Below are 27,496 nucleotides of genomic sequence, written 5' to 3'. Positions count from 1 at the left end.
TTTTCCAATAATTTTTGTCACTTGCAAATCTAGGAGCTTAGTTGGCTGTTCTGGAAATTATTCCAAATTGCTAATGTATGCCACGTGGGCTGGTCGGGTCAACTGCCAGTCTGCCACCAATATTTATGAAACAACACAACAGTCAACAGTATGATGCTTTGGATCAATCCCATCGGCTAAAAAGTGATAAAAAATTTAAAATATTAAACATGTGATCTACCTTCAATCTTTTTTTTTCACATTTGTCAATGGAATATGTTCACACATGTTCTTCATCGATATATGAAGAGAGAGAGAGAGAGAGAGAGAGAGAGACATATTAATCATTACACAAACTGGATGGTGCACGTTACACGGCTCAGACCAATCGCTCAAATGGTTTTCGGTTGGCTTAAATGTTCTATGATTTGTAAGCCTTCAATGTTCTATGATTATTAGAATTGGAAATTTGGAATATAAATCCACTACCTCATATATATATATATGTATGTTTATATATAAAGCACATTATTAAAAATAAATCCACTACCTTGTACTTTTCAGAAGAAAAGACAGACCAAAAGGCTATTATTATTCTACAAAAATAGAACCAAAAGAGGTCAAACAACAAACTCTTTCAACATGTTTTTGTAATCAATGGCACGCTTTCATGTACTAAACATTGACCTCTACACAAAAGTCAAAACGATCAGCACAAATTAACAAATAATTTGAGACACAATTTTCATCAAAATTTGAGAAGAAATCACCCCGAAAGAATGAGAAAACACAAAGATAAGGAGCAGTACAAGATAAAAAAAGAGAGGACAAACTCAGTTCATCCTAGTTGCACCAAAGAATATCTGATTGGTTCCACTTGTATAGCATGTCACCAGGAGCATGAATTGGAGAAAAATATCAATAGTTGAACTGCAATTCAATTTCTGGTTGCCGGATTGCCTTTTACTTTGTCTTTACAGTGAAGAGTTTGAGCTCGTCAAGGGGGGTTCCTGTGTCGTTAAGGTTGATATTTACTCACAGCAAAGGGCCTGGTGCTCTTTGTGCAGCGTCTCCCAAAGGCATAGCACCTTCCTCGGGCCTTGATAATGGGCCAGAACATAATTTGGTTCACATCCAGCATTGTGAAACCTATCATCATTGATGTAATGCACTTCTTGGCCACTTTTCTTGAATTGTTCAATCCATATGCCCATTGCAACATCTTCTAGTTTAAAAAGCTGAAAATTGTACAAGTTGACAAGGAAAAATTAACATGAGTGAAAGACCAACTTAGCAACTATCACTAAAATACAGTTCTGTGGTGATTTAGTTATTCCTGATGCATGCATCATGGTGACACTGAAGGCTCAAATGATTCTTCGACATAGAATTCCAAACATGCTATCTTGATATACCTTGGAAATTAACTAGTATAGCTTCCCTATTGTAAGTGCACCTTGATGGCTTGCTACTTTGGTGTTTTTTTTTTTTTTGGGAAAGTGGGGTGGTCCTAAATGGAAATTTCATTTCAACAGAACAGCCAACAAAACTAGATTACAAACATCCAATTAGATGTTATCTTGGTGGAGACATAGAAGTGAGCCTTTTTAAAGCAGATGGGTAGTTATGTCAGATTGAGACATGGTGTGAGCAACATGGGATGGTAGGAGACCCCAACTCAACGTGTTCACACGGGATTCAAGCTGTGTGTGAAAATGGTTGAATTTGCCAGCAGTGTGAAAGGTGAATGACAAAGAGCTAGTGAGTGGGTAAGAGAAGGTGTAGCGCAGTCTGGTCAGCGCATCTGTTTAGGTTCGAATCCTTTCACCTTGGTGTGGCAAATTGTAAGAAAAATTTGGATTAGTTTCCTATGGAAGAGTTATTTAAAGTTGTGGAACCTTTTTATTCAGGCAAGCTCAGACCAAAAAACCAGCGGGATGGACTGAGAAAAGGCATCCAACAACATTCATTTACAACACAAGTGGACCAGCGTATTTCATTCCTTCTAATCCATTTGAACAAAACAGCTTTACCCCCATAACCACAAGAGAACCTCATGTCCTAACCTTGTAATAGCCTGCACCACTACTTGAGTCTCCCACAAATATTACATTGTTGAGGCCATGGTCTATAATTAAAATAATTGTAAATCTGAATGCCAGGGCCTCTGCTGTAAGCAGATTAGTTGTATGGATTTTCATGGACTGGGCTTCTAAAATTTCACCCTCTTCATTTCTAAGAATAGCTGCCACAAAAGGTTCCTTGCAGCAGCATCAGCATTTAACTTAACCCTGTTTTTGGGAGGGGAGGACATAGTGGATTCACACTGCAAAACTTTATCCTTGCCAAGGTGGATGTTGACCATCCTCTGCACTCTCCTTACAACCTCTTCTGGCCAAATGGACACTTTCTAAAGACAACATTGTTCCTTGCCTTCCAGATGGCTTCAAGAGTAACAGCAGCTATTACATCCCATTCCTGCTTCATTTTTGCTTGCAGTCCTAATGCTGATGCATTCAACAGTTTCTTAACAAACTCCTCTATGCCATTAACTTCCAGAGTATCACCCTGAAATTCCAATGGTTTCCAAACCAAACTGTTCTGAAAACTCACATTTCTGAAACAAATGCAGTGATATTTCATACCCCACATAAGCAGCACTCCACATCTTCAAATGACAATGCTTGCTGATCCTTCCTTTAACAGGGTTTACGTCAGCTGCTACCCTCTAAAGAAAGAACATTAGCCTTTCATGAACCCTTAACTTCCACAACTTTCACCAAAGCTCAGAATTTGTGTTGTTAAATCTGTAAAGGTTCTGTAGACAGTACGTAGACTTAACAGAGAATCTGCTACATTCTGATCAGCTTTGGGCACTAGAGGGATGGAAATTTGAAAAATAGAATCGGCTGATTCCCTGTCAAAATAATAATACAACTTCAGAGGATCTCATTCCCACCAGTTTTCCCTTAATAAGCTGCTGACTTAAAGAGGCATAGCTCCGAGCTCAGCACATCTAGGCCTTGCTTGAAATCTGGCAACCAAGGAACCCAAGTTTCCTTCCATGCATCTATATCGGTATATCCTCTCTATTCCCCACTAAGTAACAACATCCTTTTTTATTACATTTTCGTATTTTCAATATTTCTCCTCACCCATGATGCATTCTTCACCCTGCCCTGCCTCCAAATTTTGCTCTCAACACTCAGGAGCAAATATGTATAGCTCAAATGAAGTGACAGACTCGAGTAATCCTTGGAATGAAGTTCAAGACTTGTCAACAAAAATGAGACTTTCTAATCTTTCCATTGATTGTTCCAACAAAACCAAAATACTTCCCCCCCCCCCCCCTCTTTTACTGTACTTCTTTGTGACATGTGTTTCTACTACTTTTTGTTAAAGAGCAATTTCAAGTATTTATCAAGCAAATGATACGTGTTCTAAAAAACTCAAACAGACGCTTAGAAAAATTATTATGTTAGCATTGTTTTTGAGGTTTGTAAGTCAGAAAATTTTACCCTGAGATCTCCTTCCTGATGGTCATAGACAATGGATTTTGTAATGATATATCAAAGTTGCTTGAATGACGTTTAAGACTTGTCAACAAAAATGAGACTTTCTAATCTTTCTATTGATTGTTCCAACAAAACCAAAATACTACCCCCCCCCCCCCCCCCTTCTTTTTTATTGTACTTCTTTTTGTGTAAAAGAAGTTTTAATCATTTATTAAGTAGATGATACATGTGTTTCTACTACTTTTTTGTTAAAGAGCAATTTCAACTATTTATCAAGCAAATGATATGTGTTCTAAACATCTCAAACAGAAGCTTAGAAAAATTATTATGTTAGCATTGTTTTTGAGATTTGTAAGTCAGAAAAGTTAATTTGTAATGATATATCAAATTTGCTTTTACAATTTGTAAAAAAGTAAATTTTACCTTAAGCTCTCTTTCATGGTGACCACGAACGATGAATTTTGCAATGTCCCGAGAGATAATGTATCCTGGACCATGGGCCCATGGTGGATATGAAGCAGGTGGCCATTCCTTAAAACAAAAAGTTATCAAAGTCAGGTCAAAGAGCAAAATATCATTCTTGAAAAGTGAAATCTGACAAGATGGATACCTCAGTGCTTATATACCATTTGCTGTCTTTATCCCTATGGGGTGCTGATTCGAAAGAAATAAGACCATACAAGAGTCCATTAGGTGCCTTTCTCTTGAGGCTAGAGAGAACTTCATCAATCCTAACAAAAGCATCATCATCTGTTTTCATGATAAATTTGGCAGGGAGGATTTTGGTCTGCATAGTAAGAAAACAAGATGCTTCTATAAGCAAATACAGAATTTGAGTTTTCAACCACATCTAACAATAACCATAAAGAGCACATATTAATAAAGCAACAAAGTGCCATGTTTAGTTCGATTCAGTACTGTAACCAGAAAAAGATTTGAGGACAGAAAACAAGAATGTTATTAATATATAAACATAATATAAGATGAGTCAAGGAATAATATTGCTAACAGCCTTAAAGTAGCAACTAGCAAGTAGAACTGTCAATAAGGTGAACCATAAAGAGATGGCAGCAATCCCATGATTTTCTCTTTCTAATATTTGAATCTACTTAACTTACCCCAAAGATGCAAATTGCAACTGTTTTCAAAGCGATCAAGCTGTAATAATCAACAAAGGGCATCAACTGGATATCCCCATATGCTTGAGCTTCTCTCCATAGCTCATAATTGACTTGGTTGTTCTTGTGCTGCAGGTTCAAAAATATTAAAGTCACCATAACACTTCCTGATCAGGAGTAAATATTGATAGATAGGACTACCATGCCCTATCTATCAAGAGTGTCATAGTATAGCAGTTTTTTTTAAAAAAAATCTTTTTTCAGATTAAGAAAATTAAGAATGTAGGGAACAGTTGTTTCATTCTTTTTCAGATATGCAGTTTGCTTAGCAACTGCATACAGAGCTCTAGATCTTAGGCAATAGCAAGTTACCAAACAGTGATACTTTACACAAAAAGTTTAACAAAACTTATCTCAACAACAATAAACAATAACTTATGATTATTGTTAGAATAGTCGTTGAATGGTTAAATTCACCCTTTTATAGTGAGTTAAGCTTTTGGGACAAGTAATTTATCATGGTATCAGCATATATGGTCTTGAGTTTGAATCCTATCTTCACTCTACCTTCCGTTTAAAAAGTTAAAAATGTCAGTGTTGGACCCCACTTATTACTGGGGATTCTGGACCCACAAGTGAGAGAGGTTGTTACAACAATGTTTAAATGATTAAATTTACCATTCCTAATGGCTTAAGCTTTTAGAACCAGTGGTAATCTATCAATTAGTACGCCTAAACACTCTTAACAGAAAACCAGCAGAACCAGGAAAACAAGATTACAGCTTTAGATTTCCTTTAGGGAAAGGCCAGAGCAAATGGAATACTATGAAGAATATCTTGATATAAACAAAGTTACTCCGCAGAGTCTACATTTTGTCACTTACAAGGCCAATGAAAAATCGGACAGCTACATCCCCAGAGCGAACAGCCTCATATTGCATCCAAGACCTCCTCAGTGCCATACGACGCTCAAAATTATTTCCCGAAGAGAAAATCCCAATCAACAATATAAGTCGTTTTCTTGAAACTGATGGAGCTTTGAGGTGCTCTACTTCAACAACCAAATCATTATCTTCAGAAACAGGTAAGCCTTTAGCCAAGGCAGATAAGAGATCCAAACCACCCGCCACTTTGACTCTGTTAACTGACCATGGTTCAAGTTTCTGCATTGGTAGAAATTGCATCCAGGGTGGGAGTGATCACTCCTATCAAAATGCATAATTTCAAAGTATTACCCAGCTTCTCACTTTAATATGTATCATATAAGTAATCTCACACCTTACCTCCCTATATGCAAAAGACGTTTCATGCCTTCCATTTACAGTCATATGAAAGCCCTCCAGACCAACCCACAATGTGGCAGTGAAGGGATTCCCTTCAACAAATGGGAAACTCACACTTCCATGGGCACTTTCCCTGGAAACATTTGTAAACATGTCACTTGTAGGATGACTCACATTCAGATTATCTTCCACAGTGCCCCTGGCAATTTGTTCATTGCAAAGAACAAGTCCATCAACTGCAAAATTGTCAACATATGTTAGATATTAATGGCAAGAATCATTCTTTTGAATCTGTTAAAGAACACAAAAGAAAAAGAAAAAGAAAAAAAGAAGATAATTAGTATTGAATATGTGTCTAAATTTTACACTTAGGTACAGGAAACACATGATATGAATGATTCTTCCTATGTGACTTATGTGTTTGTTCTCTGCCAATACAAAGGATGAGAGACTTGAGAGTAAGGCTCAGTCAACAATAAATCTGAAGTAAAGTTTTGAATGCACGCAAGGCTGCAGTATAATTGGTTTGCACTAGTCACACTAGCAGTACTCTGACATGATGCAAATCTGGCTAATAAGAAAATTGTAACGGAACATACCTTTGATGAGGTTAGCAGAACCATGAGCAGGACATCTTTCCTCTTTGCCCCAACCAGCTTCACTAGTCCATGTATTCTGAACTATAAATGGCTCCTCTGTCATATTATCTCCAGGAAGACTGACATTGAAATGCAAGTTAATAGGAGGTGTTGGCTCCCTAGAAAGTTGTGATCCTACGAGTTCAATTTGAAAGCTTCCATTTTGTCCATTGGGAATGCCAACTAAAGTAATTGAAGAATCCCCAACTAGACCACAAGGGAGCTCAAGAATGACTCCATCACTCATTGCTGTCTTATCAAGTGTACTAACAGAGTAAGGACAATTTTTATCGTCGGAGTTGTTACTGTTGCTAAACTTAGAGGCTTTTTCCTTCTCAATTGTGGAGAGTAAATATTTCCATGCTATGGAAGCCTCTTTGACTCCATCAGCTGTTTCAGGAAAAGTGTCATTCCTGGAAAGTAGCATACGCATGTGAGCCCATACAAGCAGGGCCTTTGATTCTTCCTCAGAAATATTTTTAGAAGCATACAGATCACTGAGTCCTTCAATATCTTTAAGAGGGGGCTTTTTTAACGGCTTTGATACTTTTTTCACTTCCATTTTAGAAGACTTAATGGTGCCACTGTCCCTCATTTGAGAATCACTGGTTGGATGGTTTCTAAAGAAATCATATGCTGACTGCTTCTGTGGCTGGATTCCTATAAGGCTGTAACGGAGAACCAAGATCACCGCAAGAGCCATGATACACATGCCTCCAGACCACTTCTTCATTTTCAACAAATTTAAGCTAAATTAAAGTAAGAGGGCTGTAAAACCATAGGACTCTTCTTTTATCCATTTCATAAGGAATAATTGTGACTAAATATGTAGCCCTGTTCATGGATTGTCATCTTCTGTCATTGTCAAATAGTTCGGATCAAAAGGAAGCTGTAAAACAGTTTCAAATGTCAAAACAAAACAATTGGTAACATACAAAAACAAAGCATTTTGGGCCAAGGCTCGGGTAATTGAAGGTGTGGGTGGGACTAGGTTATGTCTTAGGATCAAATCTTACAAATTAAAACTCCCAAAAAAAAGATCAAAAATTTTGAAAAAAAGAGAGGGTAAAATCAACATTAATTGAAAAGCCCCGTAATTTGCAGAGGAAGTATAGAAAAATGAAAGATATCATAAAATTCTTTAACATTTATTATTCATGACCCAAGACACAAAAAATCCTCAACCAAGCTTAATAAATCCATTTGAGTTATTTAAGATGAATCCCAGTTTTGGACTTAAAACACACACACAAAAAGAGTAAAGAACCTAAGCAGCTACGCTTCACTTTTCTTTTCCTTTTGTGTTCTCAATGACCAATTGATCGAAAATTGGAAACTGCACGGCATGGCCAGTGAAACACAACCACAAAGTTATAACAATTTCAGAAGCTACCAAAGGAAATCAAACTAAAAACTTCCTAGCTTCTGTTAAAATAATGATTAATTAATCAAATTCATCCTTTCTAAATAATTTAAGCTTTTATGACTAATGGGAATTTATCGTGTTATCAAAGTAGGTGGTCCTTAATTTGAACAATGTCTCCTCAGTCCTCACTACCTCCCATTTAATAAGTCAAAAATCCCACATGTTAGGCCGATTAATAATCCAATGGTAATGGCATCTTTTGTGCTGCTGGTTCAAATGCACCTCTCCCTCCTATACTATCTACTTATATATATATATATATATATATATATATATTTATATTTTAAATAAATAAAAGAGGAAAGATACTCTTAACCCCACGGATCAAAATTCACCTACTCTCCATGTATGTAAGCAAGCAAGTCCACTAACATTAGCATAGCATTGTCAACAATATTAATTTAATTAACCATTTGAACGATCCAGATCAAAAATAAATCATCCAAGTCCATGTTTGGTACTTAAGAATCATCTTGATGAGTTTCTAATCTTAGCTATAATAGCCAAAGCAATGTACTTAAATATACAACTAAAAAGCTTTAAAACCTTCACAGAAATATAGAATCATGCATACCTTACATGGGTTTTCGTTCTTCAGTGGGAAAGAACTTGAAGATCTCAAATCTGAAAGTGGAGCAACAAAAACTTCTTTGTTTTTGTTTCAGTTCGTTTTAGAACTCAACCAACTAAACTGACCTTTTTTTTTTTTGTCTAAAAATAAAATTTTTAAGCTTCAAGTTTATCTGAAACCTTTGAGGGGAAGAGTTTTTTGAGTTGTGTTTGTTCAGGTGGGAATGAAACGAGGTCGTTTTTGGAAGGTGGTTTGTCAAATCCTAGTCTTTAGCAGTTGATTACTTGATAGTCTTGTTTAATGCTTTGTCGGAACATGGGGGTAGAAAACAGTGACTGGGATGTTGGGATTAGGATCTGGTGCACTACTTACGATATTGCACCGGTGCAATTCACCTTCCTCTCCCTCACAAATTTTGTTTACATTTTACTTTTTAAAATTTTATTTTAACTTTTTTTTTTTTAATCAATGATTGAGATTAAAAGTTACTTTTTACAATTATTAATCTTAATCATTGATAATAATTATATCAGGTGCAATTTCTAAGATATTACACCTGATCTCAATCCGGAATATTGAAGGCTCGTTTGATGGATACGGTTAAGTGTTGATGAGTGCCATTAAAAACACATGTTTAAGGTTTATAAATGTTTAATAATGAGAAGTAATGCATACTAAAAAAAAAAAAAAAAAAAAAAACTTTGTTTGGAAATTCATAAAGTAATGAAAATGAAACAAGTAATGAATATTTTAAAATAAATAAATAAAAATTAATGAAATGTAATAATTTTGTAATTACATTACCATTATACCCCTATTTTAAAATTAAATGCCATATGTTTAGGGGTGTTTTGCGAGAAAGGAATGTATGTTTGAGATTATAACTTTATAAGAAAACATGGAGGCATTAGTGTTCTTTCGATTCCTTTTTATTCATTTTATTCTCTTCTATTTAAATTATCAAATAAAAGAATCAATTTTTTATTCCCTCCATAAGACTCTCAAACAAGGGAATTGAATAAATATTCCCAAAATGTTTTTTTTTTTTTTCATTCTCTCCTTTCAATTGGAGTATTAATGATTTTATCTTACATCCTTACGCACATAAATTTTTTGTGGTTGTGTGTGCTTTATTAGATATACTAATAGTATTTTCTCAAAAAAGAAAAAGATATACTAGTAGTATGTCCCGGCCATGGACATATTTAATTAAAATTTATATATAAAATAAAATATAGATTAAATTATCGAAATGCACACATATATTGAGTTACTTGGTGTAAGGATGGTATGTAATGTGTAAAATTTATTAATTTTTTTTTAAAAAATGATGATAAATAATCAAAATAAATTATGGAAGAAAATTAGATTTCTATAAAAGAGAATCGTGTAAGGCTTTCACAAAAATTCTTGTAGAATCAAGAATGAAGTTTTGCAAGTTATATAAGTTTAGACTTTAGGGTTTGTTTGGTTGGAGGGATGGAAAAGTTGGAGAATAAAAAATGGTGAATGAATAGAAAAGTGAGAGAATATAATAAATAGTTAGTTTTCTCTCATATATGTTTGGTTGGAATGATGGTAAAGTGGAGAAATGGAATTCTCATTTGTTTGGTTGAGAAAAAAAAAAAAAAGAGAATGGAAAATGAAATTGGTATAAATTTACAATTATATCCTTATTAAATAAAACAAAAAGAACACTTTTAAAAAAAAAAATTTGTATATGGATATTTCAATATATATATATATATATATATATTTAAAAGCACAAAGCAAAGAATCCAAAAAAAAAAAAAAAAAAACTGAAATTGATGGGTCATAGGTAGGAAAACTAGAACTGATGGGTTAGGTCAGGTCATGATTTTTTCATCCTTTTGCTTATTTGCCTTTTCCCCTTTAATTTTCTCTCCAATTTGGGAAGAAAATGTTTTGATGTGCTCGTGGAGAAAACTCTCGGACTCCATTAGTTTTCTTTCCACCAATCCACTCAACCAAACACTCCAGTAAATTTCTTTTCCCTCTTATTTTCTTTCCTACTTTTTTCATCCCCTAAAATCCACTCAACCAAACGGAGCATTAGAATATGATTGCACCCTTTATAAAACATGTACTCAATTTTTGAGTATGGTGTGGTTCACCGTGCTTGATTTTCTTCCCAATCTTCGTCGCCCTCAATAATTATTACGAAGACAGATCATTCCTTTAAGGCTTAAGCAACTAAAAATAAAAAAAAAAAAAATAAAAGAAGAAGAAGAAGATCATATCATTCCTTGTCCCGGAACTCGGCATTGGCGCACGTTGTCCATTTGGGCCCTCGAAACAGGCCAAGGCCCATTCGTAACCCAATTGACTGGGATCAACCACACGCCAACCCCTACTGTGGAAAATTCTGTGACACTACGTTTGTGTGTTATGGAAAGTTTTATGAACCAATGAAAGCTGAAGCTGCAGCTTGGAACCTTTCAATATCAAATGGAAGAGAGACCTGCCAATAAATGGTGGATTTTAATTTTTGTGAAGGAGTAACGATTAGAACACAGTTTTTATCTCAACGATTCACTTGAGCTATTTTGATTGGAATGGAGCATATCACTTTCATTTGGGTCCACATGCCAATCACAATAGACCATGTCAACAATTGTGAAAAAATTTTGGAAAAATGTTTTGTTCCAAAGCTTATTATTTATGAAAAATGAATGGTTAATACTAGAGATACGACAAGGTTTACAAAATTTTTCAAGCCCAAGGATTCAAGCCAGCATTGGACAAGATGCGAGACCATCACGTGTTCATTTAGGACATATGTTGTGTGCTAATCAAATACTTTTTTGTGCAACTTACTACTATGACAAGTTATGATTGATGCAACATTACTTTCACATAGAACCATTACAAACACTACTTTTATTGTATTCTCATAACATGTTACTTCAACAATTATTAAAATTTGAGGTATATTAAAATCTGTTACCTCGTCGAATTAGTCCCATGTATCAAATTGTTTTCAAAATTTTATTATTTAGTTTTCAATGACATACAATATCTATCTCATATTCACATGAATCCTACAAGCATGGGACTCACTTCTATGTGAGAGAAGATATTATATTCACATTTGAGCCCTCTTGTACTTAAGGTAATGGCAATAAACACAGTGCCCATGACCAGCACTTTGTTTACAAGTTAAGCATGATCATAGCCTTGGAGGTACTTAATGATTGCCTAAAATTAAATATACTGGAATTACTTACAAGTATGGGCATAACTTATCAATAAAGAACCATATCAATTGAAGATTTCAGTCTATTAAGTGGAGGAGCTATGAACTCTATTATAACAAGATTGTTTTTACATAGTATTATTGGGAGTTTATAATACAAAGGGCAAAATCAGCAAGGCCACCTCAATGGTGCCGTCCCTGTGTAGACCATAGAAATGGGATAACAGATCATGATTCATGATGCTAAATGTAAATAAAGTGCAATAGCAGCAAATCATAACCATCTAGTCTGAAAGAAAAACTTGAATCGATTTCCCTTGATGCTGGAGAGATCTAGTAGTCTGATCCACATCTAATGAGACTAGTCATAACCTTCACCTGTGCTGTACTCATGTATAATTGTATCTGAATACTATAAAGAGACTAAGGGGATTCTAATCTAATAAGATTCGTAAGAGAGATTACTCATTGGGCGTTTATTAAATGGGAGGTCCTCAGTTGTGTGCAGAGATGGCAATATACATTTCTTTGACATGATCAACTCCACAAAAGCACTACGCGTCAAGCTTGACTTGACTTGCACTAAATCGTGCATGTGGGTGCAAATCATAATAACATGCTCAGAATCTCAAAATATGTACATGACCTTGGAATACAAAATGATGCTTGACATAATGTAATTTTAGCTTTACCAAATATACATAAAGGGATTTGACTAGGGTCATTACACAACCGTTATAAGAGACCACAATCATAAACCAAGTTTCAAAATAACTAACCAAAAGACATTCAAAAGCTATATGGTATAATGGCAATGCAATCAAAAGTCACAGACATCATAGGTGATTTGATTCATGCAACCTAACCAACAAGTGAAGAAAATAAAGCATCAGTTCAAGATCTCTGGTAATGCTAAAATGCAAAATCAAGACAGTTGCTGCCTTTTCCAATAGTTCTGTGGCATTGCCTTCACGGGTTAAATAGAACAAAAAGAACTGAAAGATTTATGCTTTTCATACCCTTTTAATCTTCATCTTCATCTTCATCTTCATATGAGTTGCATGAGTTGCTTTGATTCCAACTCCGAGTACACATCAAAGCTCCCATAATATCACGCCCTGAGGACATAAGAGTCCAATCAATCTGCCTTGCTGTTGTATGATACGCATCATACGAAGTGACAATTGAAATGGGGATTGCCAATAGGTCACGAGCCACCCTAGAGAGGATTGGATATTTTGAGCTCGAGGCTCTCCACCAACTAATAATGTCAAAATCCTGAATCCATGGTAGGACAGGTTCTTCCAAATAAAAACCCAGTTCTGACTTTGGGTGCTGACCTTTAGATTGAATGAATTGTTTGTATTCCTGCACCCAATCAAAACCATCTTTAGAACTCCCACAGCCTTCCTCAACACGTCTGATTTTAGGACAAGGACCATCACTACCTTCACACTCAAAAGAAGCTGAAGATTTACTCATAGGCTTCTCATTTTCATCAATAGTGTTTGCATATTCATCGTAAAGGGTCTGCAAGGCATCCAAAACAGCAGCGACCTGAAATTTGCCATCACTGTCCTCATATTTTAAAGAAGAAAATTCAAAATATTTCTTCTTAAAACGAGGATCCAACAGCGTAGTAAGTGCCAATAGCAAAAACATATCATTCCAGTACTTATCAAACTTCTGAAACATTTTCTCAGCTATAGGTTTGATGAACCTATCTGTGCTCATCGATTCATGAATTAAACTTGCTCGAAGCTCTTGAAGATTATGAAGATAATTGTTAGCTGTAGGATATTTTGCTTCAAACAATTTTTTTGCCACATTATAAATGCTTCCTAGAAGTTTAACAAAAGCCTCAGCTTTATGCCATACATCAGCAGGTGGTAGTTGTATCCCATGATACTCATCTCCAAAAAATTCTCCCATGGAATATAACTCTGAAGCCTCTTTTAGCCCCACATATGTTAGATGCCAAAATGGGCTTGGTTTCGCACAAACCGCAAAATCAAGCACTTCATCAATGATGTCTGCTATCTCAGCCAATGCATCCCAAACAATCACACTTAACATGTCAGCACAACAATACACATGAAATAGCCGACCATTGAGCTGGAGCTTTTTCTTTTCTTGAACACGATCTTTAAGTATCTTAACTGTAGCATCATAATCATTACCATTTTTCATAGTGATCGTGAATATCTTGTTCTCAATTTTCCAGTCCGAAAGACACTTCAAAAGCACCTTGGAAGCATAATCTTCCTCCCCCCAAATACGGAAAAGACTAAGAACCCACTTTTTCACTTCCCAACCATCCTCAACAAAATGTGCTGTTAAGCACATATACTCATCACACACTGGAGTATTCAACACATCAACTGAGAGGCTGATTTGACCATTGAAATCAGCTAAAACTTGTTTAATTTTCACTTTCTCTTCCTTGAAGATTTTCAAGCACTCAGCTTTAACCATTTTGACATTGAGAGGATTGGCAAGTGGGTTCAGTGTATGAACAAGATCAAGAAAGCTGGGAACTTCAATGGCCCGAAGTGGCACATCTTCAGCACAGACCCATAATGCAAAAGCTCGGGCTCTTTTTGTGTCATCAAAAACCAGATTCTCACCCACATTTTCATTAGTACCACCAAAACTTTCATTGTCCAAAGAATGGGCTCTCACTTCAGCATCCAAAGCATTCTTTTTTGCATGCTCCCCAGACATTTCTGAAAAAAATATCGCTACCAATTGAATTTTATCATGTAGATAAAGAGCTCAAATAAATTAAAATAATGGCAGATGGAAAGAAAAATAAGATCAATCCCTTTCAAATTTTCTAGAAACTAAATTACAACCATTTAAATTTGAGTGATGTAAACTGAACTCGAACAAATTTTAGGGACAAAATATGTATTTTAGCCGAGAGTAATGCTACAAACACAAACTATTTTATAACATTTTTACAAGCTGATATGGCTTTAGCATTTTCCAAATAATTATTGTAAGTAAAAATGTGATGTTAGTGATGGGCTTATATTAGAACTAGTAAGAATTCGCCACATTAGCAATTTGTAAAAATATTGTAAAATAGTTTGTGTCTGTAGCATTACTCTTTTAGCCAAAACTGTGATTATGATACTCTAGTAACATACAAGTGTTATTGTCTATTAATATGGCTTAAAAATGAAATTAAGCCCGTTGATTCTCTAAAGTACAGCTTTTTAAAATCTGACTTTCATTCAAATCTCAACTTATTTTCAGCTCGCCAAAATAAGTTATACCAAACATATACTAAACATGTCTTGAAAAGTAAACACAAATGTTCTTTAAAAAAATCCTGTTGTCTTTGCTCTTGAGAGAGAAAAAAAAAAAAAAAAAAATCCCAATTAGTGGGCTTTTCCCTTTTTTAAAAGAAGAATGTGACATTTCTTATGAACCAAGGGATAGAAAATGAGGCTTTGATGTTTTTTTCTGTCATTATCTATCACCAAACTGAGACTATTTCAGTTGTTCTCTGTGTTAGAGATATTGACTCATATTTTGAATGGGAATGTAACATTGGTTGGTCTCTAGTCTAGACGCTAGCAGGTTAGGGTTTCTTCAAAGTCATTATAAATAAAGTCATTGTAACCCCTTTATTTTCTGATATTAATGTATTTGGATACCGCTTATTTTGCTGAAAACTGAAAATACTATAGCAAAATAATTTTTAAACATGAGATTAGTGCCGTAGTACTCATTTTTAATGAAAACAATGGCCTTTTCATCAGTATCCAAATGGGTACTAAATTTTGTTGTTGTTGTAGCGTAGCCATACTGCCGAACCATGCCACGTAAATCATTGTGATGCTTTTCTCTCTATTTAATTAAAATATCTTTGAAGAAAAGGAAAATAAAGACAGACCTTCCTTTATACTTCACTTCAGTCCTAAGAAATATTAGTCCCAAATTATCAAGTCCTAAAATATATATTTCTACTTGAAAAAAAAAAATATAACCTTAAATCATTATCCAAACCAAACACCCCATATATAAAGCAAAAACTTTAAGCACATTAGCATAAGAAATAATTTCATCAGAGCGATATTTAACTAGCAAAGAAACTACGTTACATTTTACTTTTACTACTACTTTCTTATTTGATTTTTGTACTTTTTTTTTTCCCAACAACCAAACAGAATCTATTTCAAAGTAATGAAACGACATTGATATTCAGATTAACGTATGACATACCTTATGTCGTCTTCTGAGAGAGAAATGTCTAAGAGGCTCTGCTTCAGAATTCAGACCTTTTCTTTTGGGTTTTGTGGTGTTCTTTGATTCGTTTATACTTTATAGTGACAAAGGAAGTGAGGGAGAGAGAGAGAGAGAGCACCTTGTAAAAACGAGCTGTCGTTTGGTTGTGCGCGGGAAAAACATATCATGGATCACTAATGTTTTCCACGTGGCCTCAAGTATTAAATCGGACGGTTGAGGGTTTTATTAGTGATGGGACTGATGGGCACAAGTACGCACAAGCTTACTTGCTGATATTGTTCAGCTGAAAATTGTTAGTTTTGGGGGTGGAGAAAGTCCACCAACGCCAAATATTTGAAAATTTATTGGTGTAGTTAGAAATAAGTAAAAAAAGAATCACAAAAAAAGAAAAGAAAAGAAGTAAAAGTAAAAAAAGTAATATAAGTAATGAGTTTATATAATATAACCAACTTATCGCGAAAAAAGTTACAAGTTTTTTATGTATATAATATTATTTTTGGGGGTTTTTCAGTATAAAAAGATGCTGCCAACCCACTAACTTGATGATCAAATTCATTTTTCATTAGTTGGATTGGATTTGAGTTGGGTCAAATTCAAATTTATAGTTTTTTTTTCAACTAATTTGGCCTAACTCGACCCATCATATATATAAATTTATTTTATAATCTTACTTTCATTTTCAATTTGATTAATTTTGGTATCTTGATCATTAATTTTCATGAATTTGAAATTTTGAAATATAATTTAGGCAAATTATATGAATGACAATAATTTATTTTTTAAAAAGTACTTAAATAGTTGATGAAAACCTAAATTTTTACAGAGCAAGAAATATATATGCACAACCCTTTGACAATCCAACCTAGGCTTATACACATGTAATAAGTTGAGTTGAGAATTTCTTAATTCAATAACATAGAGCATAAACTTTTGGGATTAGAGTATATATATATTATAACCCCATGAGCTCAAGTAATTGTCTAATAGTAATGACATTCTTTATGGTAGTCATGTATGTAGCTTGAGTCTCATCTCCTCCTCTCTTACTATCTACCTCCAAAAAAAAAAAAAAAAACCCTAACCCCGCATGGTGATCTAGCACTTGCTTCCATCCCACCCCCCTGATTTACTTTCCCCCTTTATGCATTTTGTTTTAGCATCTTGAAATTCCTTGCATGTTGGGATTTTTGTTAAGTAACAAGACTGTTTTGCCCATAAAGAGCTGCTTTTTATATGAGAGATGAACATCTCTTCTCTTCCTATTTGGGTCTTCCTCTGGTTCTAGAGATGGTGTGGGCCCTCCTCTTCTCTTTCTTACGTTAATATTATCCTTGTTTATTACCACACACAAAAGCAAGCAAGTCCAGTAACATAAACATAGCATTGTCAAAAATATTAGCTTTTAATAAACCATTTGAACAACCCAGATCAACAAATTAATCATCCAAGTCCATGTTTGGTACTTATGAATCATCTTGATGAGTTTTTAATCTCAGCAATATTAGCCAAAGCATTGTACTTTAGTACTTATATATACAACAAAAAAGCTTCAAAGCCTACACAGAAATATAGATTCATGCCCTACATGGATCTTCAACCTTTAGTGTGTAAGAACAAAGAACTTGAAGATCTCAAATCTGAAATTGGAGCAACAAAACTTCTTTGCTTTTGTTTCTTTTCTTTTAGAACTCAACCAATTAAAATGACCTCTATGTTTTTTTTTTTTTTTTTTTTTTTTTTTTTTTTTTTTTTTAATTCTTTGGCAAAATATAAATATCAAGCTTCAAGTTTATATATCTTTCTTTTGAGTTGTGTTTGTGTAGGTGGGAGTGAAACGAGGTCGTTTTTGGATGGTTGGCTTGACAAATCCTAGTCTTTGGCAATTGATGAATGCTTTGTCGGCACATGGGGTTGAAACAGTGGCTGGGATGTAGAGTAGGAGGAAAATGCTAAAAGCTTAAAACTACTATAAATTCTATATGCATGTTGGAGAAAAAATATTTCTTAAAATTCTAATATTGATTCTTATATAATTTGATTTAAACTATCTCATCATTCAGAAGATGTAAACAAATATTGATGTGTGTTGTTTTAATTATAACAAGATTTCAGTACGTCAAGTGCAGGAGCTATGAATCCCAGTATTGCCTTCCCTGTATCTATAAGTACACCATAGAAATGGGATAATGCCTCATGATTACCATAAGCACACGAGCATGCACACGCGCGCACACAGTCTGAAAGGAAAACTTCAATCAATTTCCCTTGAAGCTGGAGAGGTCTCGTAGTCGGATCCATGTCTTCTGAGACTAGCCATAACCTTCACCTGTGCTGTACTCATATTATCTGGATGCTATAAAAGATACTATGGGGATCTTAATCTAATTAAAGAGATTGCTCATTCTACTTTTATCAATGGGTAATCTTCACTTGCATGCAGAGATGGCAATTAAAATATTCTGGACATGCTCATCTCCACAAAAGCACTACGCCAACTAGTCAAGCTTCACTCGACTAACACCAAATTGTGCATGTGGGTGCAAATCAATAACATCATGCTCCACGTCTCAGATGAACTAAAAAACATAATGATGCTTGACATAAGTAATTTTAGCTTCACCAAATATGCATAAAGGGATTTGACTAAGGTCATTATGCAACCATTATAAGAGACTACTATCATAAACCAAGTTTCAAAGTACATAATTAAAAGACATTCAAAAGCAAGATATATGGCATAAAGGCAACGCAATCAAAAGTCACAGACATCATAGGTAATTTGATTTATGCAACCTAATTAACAAGTGAAGAAAATAAAGCATCTGTTGAAGATCTCTGGTAATGCTAAAACACAAAATCCAGACAGTTGCTTCCTTTTCAAATAGCTCTGGGCCTTCTGGCATGCCCTCACAGGTTACATAGAACAAAAAGATCTGCAAGATTCATACTTTTAGTACCCCATTAATCTTTGTCTGAGTTGCTTTGGTTCCAACTCCGAGTACACATCAAAGCTCCCATAAGATCACGCCCTGCTGAGATTATATTCCAATCAACCTTCCTTGCTGTTGTATCATACGCGTCATATGAAGTGGCAACTGAAATGGGGATTGCCAATAAGTCACGAGCCACACTAGAGAGGATTGGATATTTTGAGCTAGAGGTTCTCCACCAACTAATAATATCAAAATCCTCAATCCATGGTATGACAGGTTCTTCCAAATAAAAATCCAGTTCTGACTTTGGGCGCCGACCTTTGGATTGAGTGAATTGTTCATATTCTTTCACCCAATCAAAACCATCTTTAGAACTGCCACAGCCTTCCTCAACACGTCTGAATTTAGGACAGGGACCATCACTATCTTCACCTGCAGACAAAGCTGAAGATTTACTCATAGACTTCTCATTTTCATCAATAGTGGTTGCATATTCATCATAAAGGGTCTGAATGGCATCCAAAACAGCAGTGACCTGTAATTTGCTATCACTGTTCTCATATTTTAAAGAAGAAAATTCAAAATATTTCTTCTTAAAACGTGGATCCAACAGTGTAGTTAGTGCCAATAGCAAAAACATATCATTCCAGTACTTATCAAACTTCTGTAACATTTTCTCAGCTATAGGTTTGATGAAACTATCTGAACTCATCGATTCATGAATCAAACTTGCTTGAAGCTCTTGAAGATTATGAAGATAGTTGTTAACTGTTGGATATTTTGTCTCAAACAAACTTTTCGCCACATTATAAATGCTTCCTAGAAGTTTAACGACAGCTTCAGCTTTACTCCATACATCAGCAGGCGGTATTTCTATCACATGATACTCATCTCTAGAAAACTCCCCCATGGAATATAACTCTGAAGCATCTTTTAGTGCCTGATATGTTAGATGCCAAAGTGAGGTTGGTCTCCCACAGGCCACATGATCAAGTACTTCATTAACTTTTATCTCAGCCAATGCATCTAGAACAATTGCACACAACATGTCAGCACAACAATACACATGAAATAGCTGACCCTTCAGCTGGAGCTTCTTCTTTTCTTGAACATGATCTTTAATAATCTTGACTGTAGCAACATAATCACTATCATTTTTCATAGTGATCGCGAATATCTTGTTCTCAATTTTCCAGTCCGTAAGACACTTCAGAATCATCTTGGAAACATCATCTTCCTCTTCCCAAACACGGCAAACACCAAGTACCCACTTTTTCACTTCCCAACCATCATCAACAAAATGTGCTGTTAAGCACATATACTCACTGCACACTGAAGACTTCAACACATCAACCGAGAGGCTGATTTGACCATTGAAATCAGCTAGAGCTTGTTTAATTTTCACTCTCTCTTCCTTGAATATTTTCAAGCACTCAGCCTTAACCAATTTGACATTGCCAGGCTTAGCAAATGGGTTCACTGAATGCACAAAACGAAGAAATAAGGGATCTTCAATGATTCGAAGCGGCACATCTGCGGTGCAGATCCATAAAGCAAGGGCTTGGCTTGCTTTTGCTTCATCAAAAACCAAATTCTCACCCACATTTTCATCAGTGTCACCAAAGTTTTCATTGTCCAAAGAATGGACTCTCGCTTCAGTATCCAAAGCAAGCTCATTTGCTTGTTCCCCAGACATTTCTGAAAAATATACAACCATTTGAATTTTATCATGTAGATAACGAAATAAAATAAATTTAAATAATGGCAGATTGACAGAAAAAAAATAAAAATAAATAATGCCTTCCAAATTTTCAGAAACTAAATTGAAACTTTTAAATTTGTATGGTCAAAATTGAACTCAAACAACCTTCTTTGTGTTACTTTTCTCTCTATTTTCACTAACCTTGCTAAGATCTGAAATATTCAACACTCTGTTTGGTTAATTACAGCATCTTTGAATAAGAGGAAAATAAAGAATAAAACCACTTCTTCAGTACTAAGAAATATTACTCCCAAATTATGAAGGTTTCAAATAAAAAAAAAAAATCATTTTTTTTTTACCTTAATCACCATCCAAATGCACCATATTAAAGAAAAACTTTAGGCACGTTATAGCATAAGATATGTGATTTCATTTCATCATCTGAGCAATGTTTAACTAACAAAGACACACTACGTTTTACTACTACTTTCTTATTTGATTTCTTTGCTTTTTTCTCAGCAACCAAACAGAATCTCTTTTAAAATAATGAAACGACATTGATTATCAGATTAACGTATGACATACCTGGTGTCGTCGTCTTTTGAGAGCGAAACGTCTAAGAGAAGAGGCTCTGCTTCAGAGTTCAGAAACCTCCATTGTTTTTTTGGTTTTGTGGTTTTCTTTGATTCATTTATAAGAAAGAACTCAAAGAAGTTAGGGAGAGAGAGAGAGAGAGAGAGAGAGAGATCCTTGTAAAACGAGCTGTCGTTTGGTTTTGCGCGGGGAAAAAAAAATCATGGGGTCACTATTGAGTTCCACGTGGCCTCAATATTAGATCGGACGATTGAGGGTTTTATTAGTGATGGCCACGACCCACGAGTTTTCATTGACAAATGAGTTACAGTTTTGTTAATGGGCTTTTCATGTTGATTAATCAAACTAAGATCCAATACAGCCCAGAATAAAAATTCGATTTGTTGATAGTAGAGAGAAGTAAATTAATTGTGGTTGTATTTTGATTTTTGCTAAGTTATGTTGATTAACCAAACTGCGATCCAATATAGTGCAAGAATGATTCAATTTGATGATAATATTGTTAGTATAATAGTTACATACTTACATGATCAAATTCTCTCTTTCCTAACCAATTAAACTTTTAAAGCAGTTGATTGTACTAGATTTTAAATGGTAATACTCTCCAAGTCTTTTGCATTGGGTTTGTATTGGTTTTTCCAGCCGAAATACTTTATAATTCAGCTTCTTAATTAATACACACTAACTCTTTGAACAGAAAAACCAATGCATTAATGGTTTAAAGAACCAAGACCACAAATTTTCACACATTTTGTCACAACTATTTTATGTGGCTGACTATGAGTGGTGGAAAAAATGTGACAAGTCTATGTAAAAGTGATAGACAACCAGTCACAGTCTGCCACATAAAATAGTTGTGAAAAATGATATGATAAAAGTGATCTTAAAATAACTCTTCTAGACTTCTAGCACACTGTCAATTTTTGTTGGGAGAATAAATAGGAAACAAGAAAAATACCAACAACATTGTAAACTTATGCAGAGTAATGAAATTTGACAACAGCAGAAGTAAAAAAAGCTCACAAAATACTTGACTTGAGTAACGTGAATCTTCAGCATATTACAGTTGCTCTACCAAATCATTCCGAGTCACTTAGAACAGAACAAATAGCTTACATGACACTAGCAGGACACAACTGTGGACTACACAATAAGGCATTCTTTACTGAGGAAGCCATCACCCTTAAAGTAGTATAATATGCATTCACTAAAGTAACTAGGCATATTAAGTAAACCTTTCAGCAAAAGTAACACAAAAAGTATGAGCCACAAGAACCAACAAAATGCACCCAATTCTAAATTAATTCATCTACCAATTTGATGTCTTCCAGCATTTCCCCAAACCCCAGAGAAGATTCAGCCATGGATTTGAGTTCAGTAGGGACCCAACTCTGAGTACACATTATGGCATTTATCAAGTCTGGTTTGAAGGAAGCATAACGTCGTGGACTGATTCCTCTTTCCATGGTAAAAAATTCATCTATGGAAGTAACAACAGACACAGGAACTGACAAATAATCACGAGCAATCCTGGAAAGGATAGGATACCTTGGGCTTGCAGCTCTCCACCAACTCAAAATGTTAAAATCCTGGGTCCAAGGCAAGACAGGTTCTTCCAAATACAAATCTAGCTCCGACTTCAGAGGTTGATTATTAGATTCAATGAACTGCTGGTAATCTTGTAACCGCTTAGAAGCATCGGAACTAAGGCACCCCCGCTTAACCGGCCTAGGAGTCTCACTTTCTGAATTAGTGGGACATCGGGTATTATAATCATCATAGAGACTGCGAATGGCCATAAGTACGGTAGAAACTTCAGTGTTGCCATCTTTACCACCATATTTTGAGGACGAGAACTCAAAGTACGTTATCTTATACCGAGGATCCATCACTGTAGCAATTGCCAATACCAAGAACATTTTTTTCCAATACTTCTCAAACCTCTTATGCATTTCTGCAGCCACATCTCTAATAAAACTGTCTGAAGAATTAGTCTCCTTGGTCAAAGTAGCCCGTACCTCTTGAAGATTCTGAAAATAGATGCCTGCCGTTGAATCTTTTGTTTCAAAGACAGCTTTTGCTGCATTATATAAGCTCTCTAAGAGTTTACAAATGCCTTCAACTTTCTTCCACTCATCAGCAGATGGCTTGTCCCGGTCATACTCTTCTTTGAACTCTTCCTTAGCCTCACGCTCTAAAGCCATCTTTAGCCTGTCATATACTGCATCCCACCTACTGCCACTGGATGGTTTCCCAAAGTACATTAGAAAATCAAATCTGTGAATTGTCATCTGTATCACTTCAAATGCATCCTGCACCATACGTTTGAAAATGTCAGCACAGCAATACAGACGAAATCGCTGACCATTAAATTGGAGCTTCTTCGTCTCTTGGACATAATCTTTGATCTCATCAATCTCTTTGTTTTCTACTGAGCCAGTTAGAAATGTAATATTGGCTATCTTGTTCCCAATGTCCCAGTCTTTCAGAACCTTCAAAATGGCTTCAACAATGCAATCATCGCCCACTTCACTTATACGATGAAAATTGAGAACCAGATTCATCAAATTCCAATCTTTAACAATAAAATGGGCTTTTAGGCACATATACTCACAAAACTTTCGACAACTCAGTATATCTACTGAGAGGCTAATCTGCCCGTCAAGATTTCTCAATAATGGTTTAAGATTCCCTTTTATGTCCTCGTAAAATTTGAAGCATTCATCTTGTACAGAAGCAAAACGCACTCTCTTAAATACGGGATTACTGCGACACAGTGTCTGCATTAACAACCCCCTTCGAGGCAGCACATCTGTAGTGCATGTCAAAACTGCAAGATACCGGCTTGCATTTCTTTGCTCAGAATCATAATCGTAACCATTAACACTATTTTTATCATCTGAAGAGGATCCATGAGTGTTACCATGACCACTACCATGGTCAAATTCATGACCACAAGCATCACTGTCTCTTTCAACATCATTAGTCTGATAATTTTCATTATCTGCCTCCATATCTAACAAGCAAGTAAAACAACAGTTAATGATAAACACTGATTCAATATGGATCTAAGAAACAACAAATCTCAATTTCTGAATCTTAATGAAGAGGAAAAGAAATACACAAACCACTTTAGAAACCTTAAGGTTGAACACAAGTACCCAATGGATCTTGAACACACGACCTCACCCTCCCCCTAGAATTTATAAGGGGAGGAGGTGCTAGTTGAGCAAGAGTTCATTGGCAAGAACAATTAATAGCATAAATTCCCTTACAATTTTGACAATAGATGATGGATTAAACTCTTCACTCATGTTTGGATTTGAGGATTTAAAACCAAGGATTGGAAGTCCAATTGCTAGTATAAATTCTTTGATGTAAATTTAACAACACAAAGAGATTTGAGCTTTAGAGATTTTGCCCAAACAAAAACACCCATGAAATTATAGATTTGAAATAACTTCTTCCACCTTATCATTTCAAATCCACATATTAATGCAACTTAAATCCATCCATAAATTTCATTAATGAAAAACATTTGCTAGTGATAAATTATCAGTTGTTCCAAAAGCTTAAATAATTAGGAAATAATGAATTTAATCACTTAACCAATATTCTAACAACTATTTCATACTTTATACAAGTCATTTAAACTAAATTGGAAATCCAAAATGTTTCTCTTTAAATACCTCTATCCAAATGTGCAGTTGAGGATTTTCATTCAACAAAACACTTCTGACATATGGATTTGAAATGATATCATTACATTTTATCATTTCAAATCCACATAAATCCACATAAGTAAAATACAAAAGCATACATGAATTTCATCAATAGAACAAATTGTCCTTTCATAGTTCATTCTTTATTTATCTCATTCGACCAAAAATCAAATCCAAATACAACTCCTTCACTTCAAACACTACCAACCAAAAGAACCATAAAAATTCTTGATTAAGGAGCAATGTTGATACAAATTGAAACAACATGTTCAAATTAAGACAGGTTTAAATGACAATCTCTTCTTCAAGAAATATCCCACAGGCACGATTGTTCTACACCATCTTTTCACATAAGGGTGGATCCCATTTGTGAAAGCCACATGCGGGAATTGGGATCCATCCTTATTTAAGAGAAATGTGTAGTACACTAGCTACGCTGAATAATTTCAACTCTAACAAAATCCAAAAAGTTCCACTCTTCTGCTACATTTTTAGTAGCTAAACAAATATATAACTAACTGAAAAAAGTGAGGGGCCAAAAAAAAAAAAGGCATACACCAAAAAACTCATAATCGTAAGTATGTTTGAACTTTTATATAACAATCTATATCCCATTTAGCGTCTACAAACAAAAATGCAGAGAGAGAATAAAAAAACTCCTAAATCTGAACTGAATAAAACAAAATTTCTTATCATTAATAAAGAACCAATAATCATACACTAACAAGTAAAGTTATTTTGATCCTAAATGACGTATTCTTTTTAAAGTAATTTAATGTTGCATACAGACACTATCCATTTGAAACAAAAAATCACAATCAGCAAGTGAAGACAGAAGACCAATCCTGGTTTGTGGGAAGAGTACATGTAATTGGTTTGATGGGATAGAAAGATTGTAAATCAAAATAGAGTATTATAAATGCGTACTCCCTCCTCTCACATGAATGGTGAGTCTCACTAATTAAATTCATGGTACGCATTAATGGTATTCCGGGAGTACCTAATAATTTTCCTAGAACTAGAAACCTTAAATAATATAATGAGAAATAAATATACCACTACCAATTGAATTTTAACATGTAGAAAATGAAATAAAATAAATTTAAATAATGGCAGATGGATGGAAAACAAAATTAATATCTTTCACATTTTCAGAAACTAAATTGCAACTTTTAATTTTGAGTGACCAAAATTGAACTTGAACAAATTTTAGGGATGAAAAACGCATTTTAGGCGAAGTTGTAATTAAAAAACTCTAGCAACATACACGTGTGTCTTTGTTTAATATGGCTTAAAAATGAAATTAAGCCAGTTTATTCTCCTAAGTACAACATTGTAAAATATCAGTTTTGTCCAGCTAAAGTTCAGTCAAATCCCAACTTATTTTCAGCTCGCCAAAATAAATTATTCCAAACATAAACTACATGTCTTGAAAACACAAGGGTCTTTTTATTATTATTTTTTTTTAATATATTAAAGAAGAATTTGACATTTCTTATGAACCAAAGGATTGTGATCTGTGTTAGAGAGAGTGGCTCATATTCTAAATTTCTTTGAAAGTGCTATAAATTAATTGTAAACCCTTTATTTTTTGATAGTAAATTTTTAAGCTGCAGTGTAGGCACACAGCCGAACCACTTAAATCTGTGTGTTGTTTTTCTATATATGTGCACTAACCTTGTTAAGATCTGAATATTCAATGCTCTATTTTGTTAAGGGTCCTATTAACAGTACCCTTAGGAAAATTATTAATAAACCAGAAGATTTTGACTCCACTTTCATGATAAATATAAAAATCGTCAAAAAATTATTTGCTCTTTTCTTTTCCAATAAAAAGTTTCCAAAATTATTTCCTAAATTAATACATTTAGACATCCGTTAACTTTTCCCTTTTGTTAACTACAATATCTTTGAAGAATAGGAAAAGAAAGAATAAAACTTCTACTTCAGTGCTAAGAAATATTAGTACCAAATTATGACGGGCTTCAAATAAAAAATTTCCTTTTTTTTCCCAAAAAAAAAAAAAAAAATCAAACCTTAATCATCATCCAAATAATGCACCATATTAAAGCAAAACTTTACGCACGTTAGCATAAGATATATGGTTTCATCTCATCATCAGAGCAATATTTAACTAACAAACAAAGAAACTTCATGTTTTACTACTACTTTCTTATTTGATTTCTTTATTTTTTTTCTCTGCAACCAAACAGAATCTCTTTTAAAATAATGAAACGACATTGAGATTAATGCATGATATACCTGGTGTCGTCTTTTGAGAGCCAAATGTCTATGAAAAGAGCCTCTGCTTCACAGCTCAGAATTTTTTTTTTTTTTTTTGGGTTATGTGATCATGTGGTGTTCTTTCATCTTTGATTCATTTATAACGAAAAAGGAAGTAAGAGAGAAAGAGAGAGAGAGAGCTCCTTGTAAAACGAGCTGTCGTTTGGTTTTGCGCGGGAAAAATAATAATGAAGGGTCACTAATTGCGTTCCACGTGGCCTCAATATCAAATCGGACGGTTGAGGGTTTTATTAGTGA

At 34.6% G+C, this 27,496-nt stretch overlaps 4 protein-coding genes across 6 annotated transcripts; all 4 read right to left on the bottom strand.

The window, feature by feature from the left end:
• Nucleotides 1–536: 536 nt before the first annotated feature.
• Nucleotides 537–8,859, bottom strand: LOC126688842 (hydroxyproline O-galactosyltransferase GALT3). 3 transcript variants are annotated; one of them, XM_050383718.1, is made up of 8 exons: nucleotides 8,534–8,859; nucleotides 6,495–7,422; nucleotides 5,896–6,131; nucleotides 5,497–5,775; nucleotides 4,613–4,741; nucleotides 4,121–4,281; nucleotides 3,918–4,025; nucleotides 537–1,217 (listed from the first exon to the last, which is right to left on the bottom strand). In XM_050383718.1, exons 2-8 carry the CDS (start codon nucleotides 7,264–7,266, stop codon nucleotides 1,205–1,207), a joined length of 1,698 nt encoding a protein of 565 aa, XP_050239675.1. In that variant the 5' UTR covers nucleotides 7,267–7,422; nucleotides 8,534–8,859; the 3' UTR covers nucleotides 537–1,204. The 3 variants fall into 3 exon arrangements, with proteins under 3 accessions (XP_050239675.1, XP_050239673.1, XP_050239674.1); XM_050383716.1 differs by having other exon boundaries at nucleotides 4,105–4,281; nucleotides 8,534–8,854; XM_050383717.1 differs by having other exon boundaries at nucleotides 4,105–4,281; nucleotides 8,539–8,854.
• A 3,386-nt stretch (nucleotides 8,860–12,245) lies between these two features.
• On the bottom strand, nucleotides 12,246–16,058 carry LOC126688841 (zinc finger BED domain-containing protein RICESLEEPER 1-like). Its single transcript, XM_050383715.1, has 2 exons — nucleotides 15,981–16,058; nucleotides 12,246–14,473 (listed from the first exon to the last, which is right to left on the bottom strand). The coding sequence occupies exon 2, from the start codon at nucleotides 14,469–14,471 to the stop codon at nucleotides 12,771–12,773; it is 1,701 nt and encodes a 566-aa protein (XP_050239672.1). The 5' UTR covers nucleotides 14,472–14,473; nucleotides 15,981–16,058; the 3' UTR covers nucleotides 12,246–12,770.
• Nucleotides 16,059–18,648: 2,590 nt separating this feature from the next.
• On the bottom strand, nucleotides 18,649–21,331 carry LOC126688840 (zinc finger BED domain-containing protein RICESLEEPER 2-like). Its single transcript, XM_050383714.1, has 2 exons — nucleotides 21,225–21,331; nucleotides 18,649–20,635 (listed from the first exon to the last, which is right to left on the bottom strand). Exon 2 carries the CDS (start codon nucleotides 20,631–20,633, stop codon nucleotides 18,966–18,968), a length of 1,668 nt encoding a protein of 555 aa, XP_050239671.1. The 5' UTR covers nucleotides 20,634–20,635; nucleotides 21,225–21,331; the 3' UTR covers nucleotides 18,649–18,965.
• Nucleotides 21,332–22,261: 930 nt separating this feature from the next.
• On the bottom strand, nucleotides 22,262–27,305 carry LOC126688839 (zinc finger BED domain-containing protein RICESLEEPER 1-like). Its single transcript, XM_050383713.1, has 2 exons — nucleotides 27,218–27,305; nucleotides 22,262–24,249 (listed from the first exon to the last, which is right to left on the bottom strand). The coding sequence occupies exon 2, from the start codon at nucleotides 24,245–24,247 to the stop codon at nucleotides 22,529–22,531; it is 1,719 nt and encodes a 572-aa protein (XP_050239670.1). The 5' UTR covers nucleotides 24,248–24,249; nucleotides 27,218–27,305; the 3' UTR covers nucleotides 22,262–22,528.
• Between the last annotated feature and the right edge of the window lie 191 nt (nucleotides 27,306–27,496).

Source organism: Quercus robur, chromosome 6 (assembly GCF_932294415.1).
Source record: "Quercus robur chromosome 6, dhQueRobu3.1, whole genome shotgun sequence".
Classification (NCBI taxonomy): Eukaryota; Viridiplantae; Streptophyta; class Magnoliopsida; order Fagales; family Fagaceae; genus Quercus; species Quercus robur.
Note: the sequence above shows the minus strand (reverse complement) of the source record. Positions and strands in the feature narration are given on the sequence as shown.

Excerpts from the sequence above, each read along its gene's own strand:
- LOC126688842 (XM_050383716.1), bottom strand. The coding sequence starts at position 7,266 with ATGAAGAAGTGGTCTGGAGGCATGTGTATCATGGCTCTTGCGGTGATC. Across the intron at positions 6,132-6,494 it reads TTCTGCTAACCTCATCAAAG|TTGATGGACTTGTTCTTTGC; the intron begins GTATGTTCCGTT and ends ACAATTTTGCAG. Across the intron at positions 1,218-3,917 it reads ACCATGAAAGAGAGCTTAAG|CTTTTTAAACTAGAAGATGT; the intron begins GTAAAATTTACT and ends TACAATTTTCAG.
- LOC126688840 (XM_050383714.1), bottom strand. The coding sequence starts at position 20,633 with ATGTCTGGGGAACAAGCAAATGAGCTTGCTTTGGATACTGAAGCGAGA.
- LOC126688839 (XM_050383713.1), bottom strand. The coding sequence starts at position 24,247 with ATGGAGGCAGATAATGAAAATTATCAGACTAATGATGTTGAAAGAGAC.
- LOC126688841 (XM_050383715.1), bottom strand. The coding sequence starts at position 14,471 with ATGTCTGGGGAGCATGCAAAAAAGAATGCTTTGGATGCTGAAGTGAGA.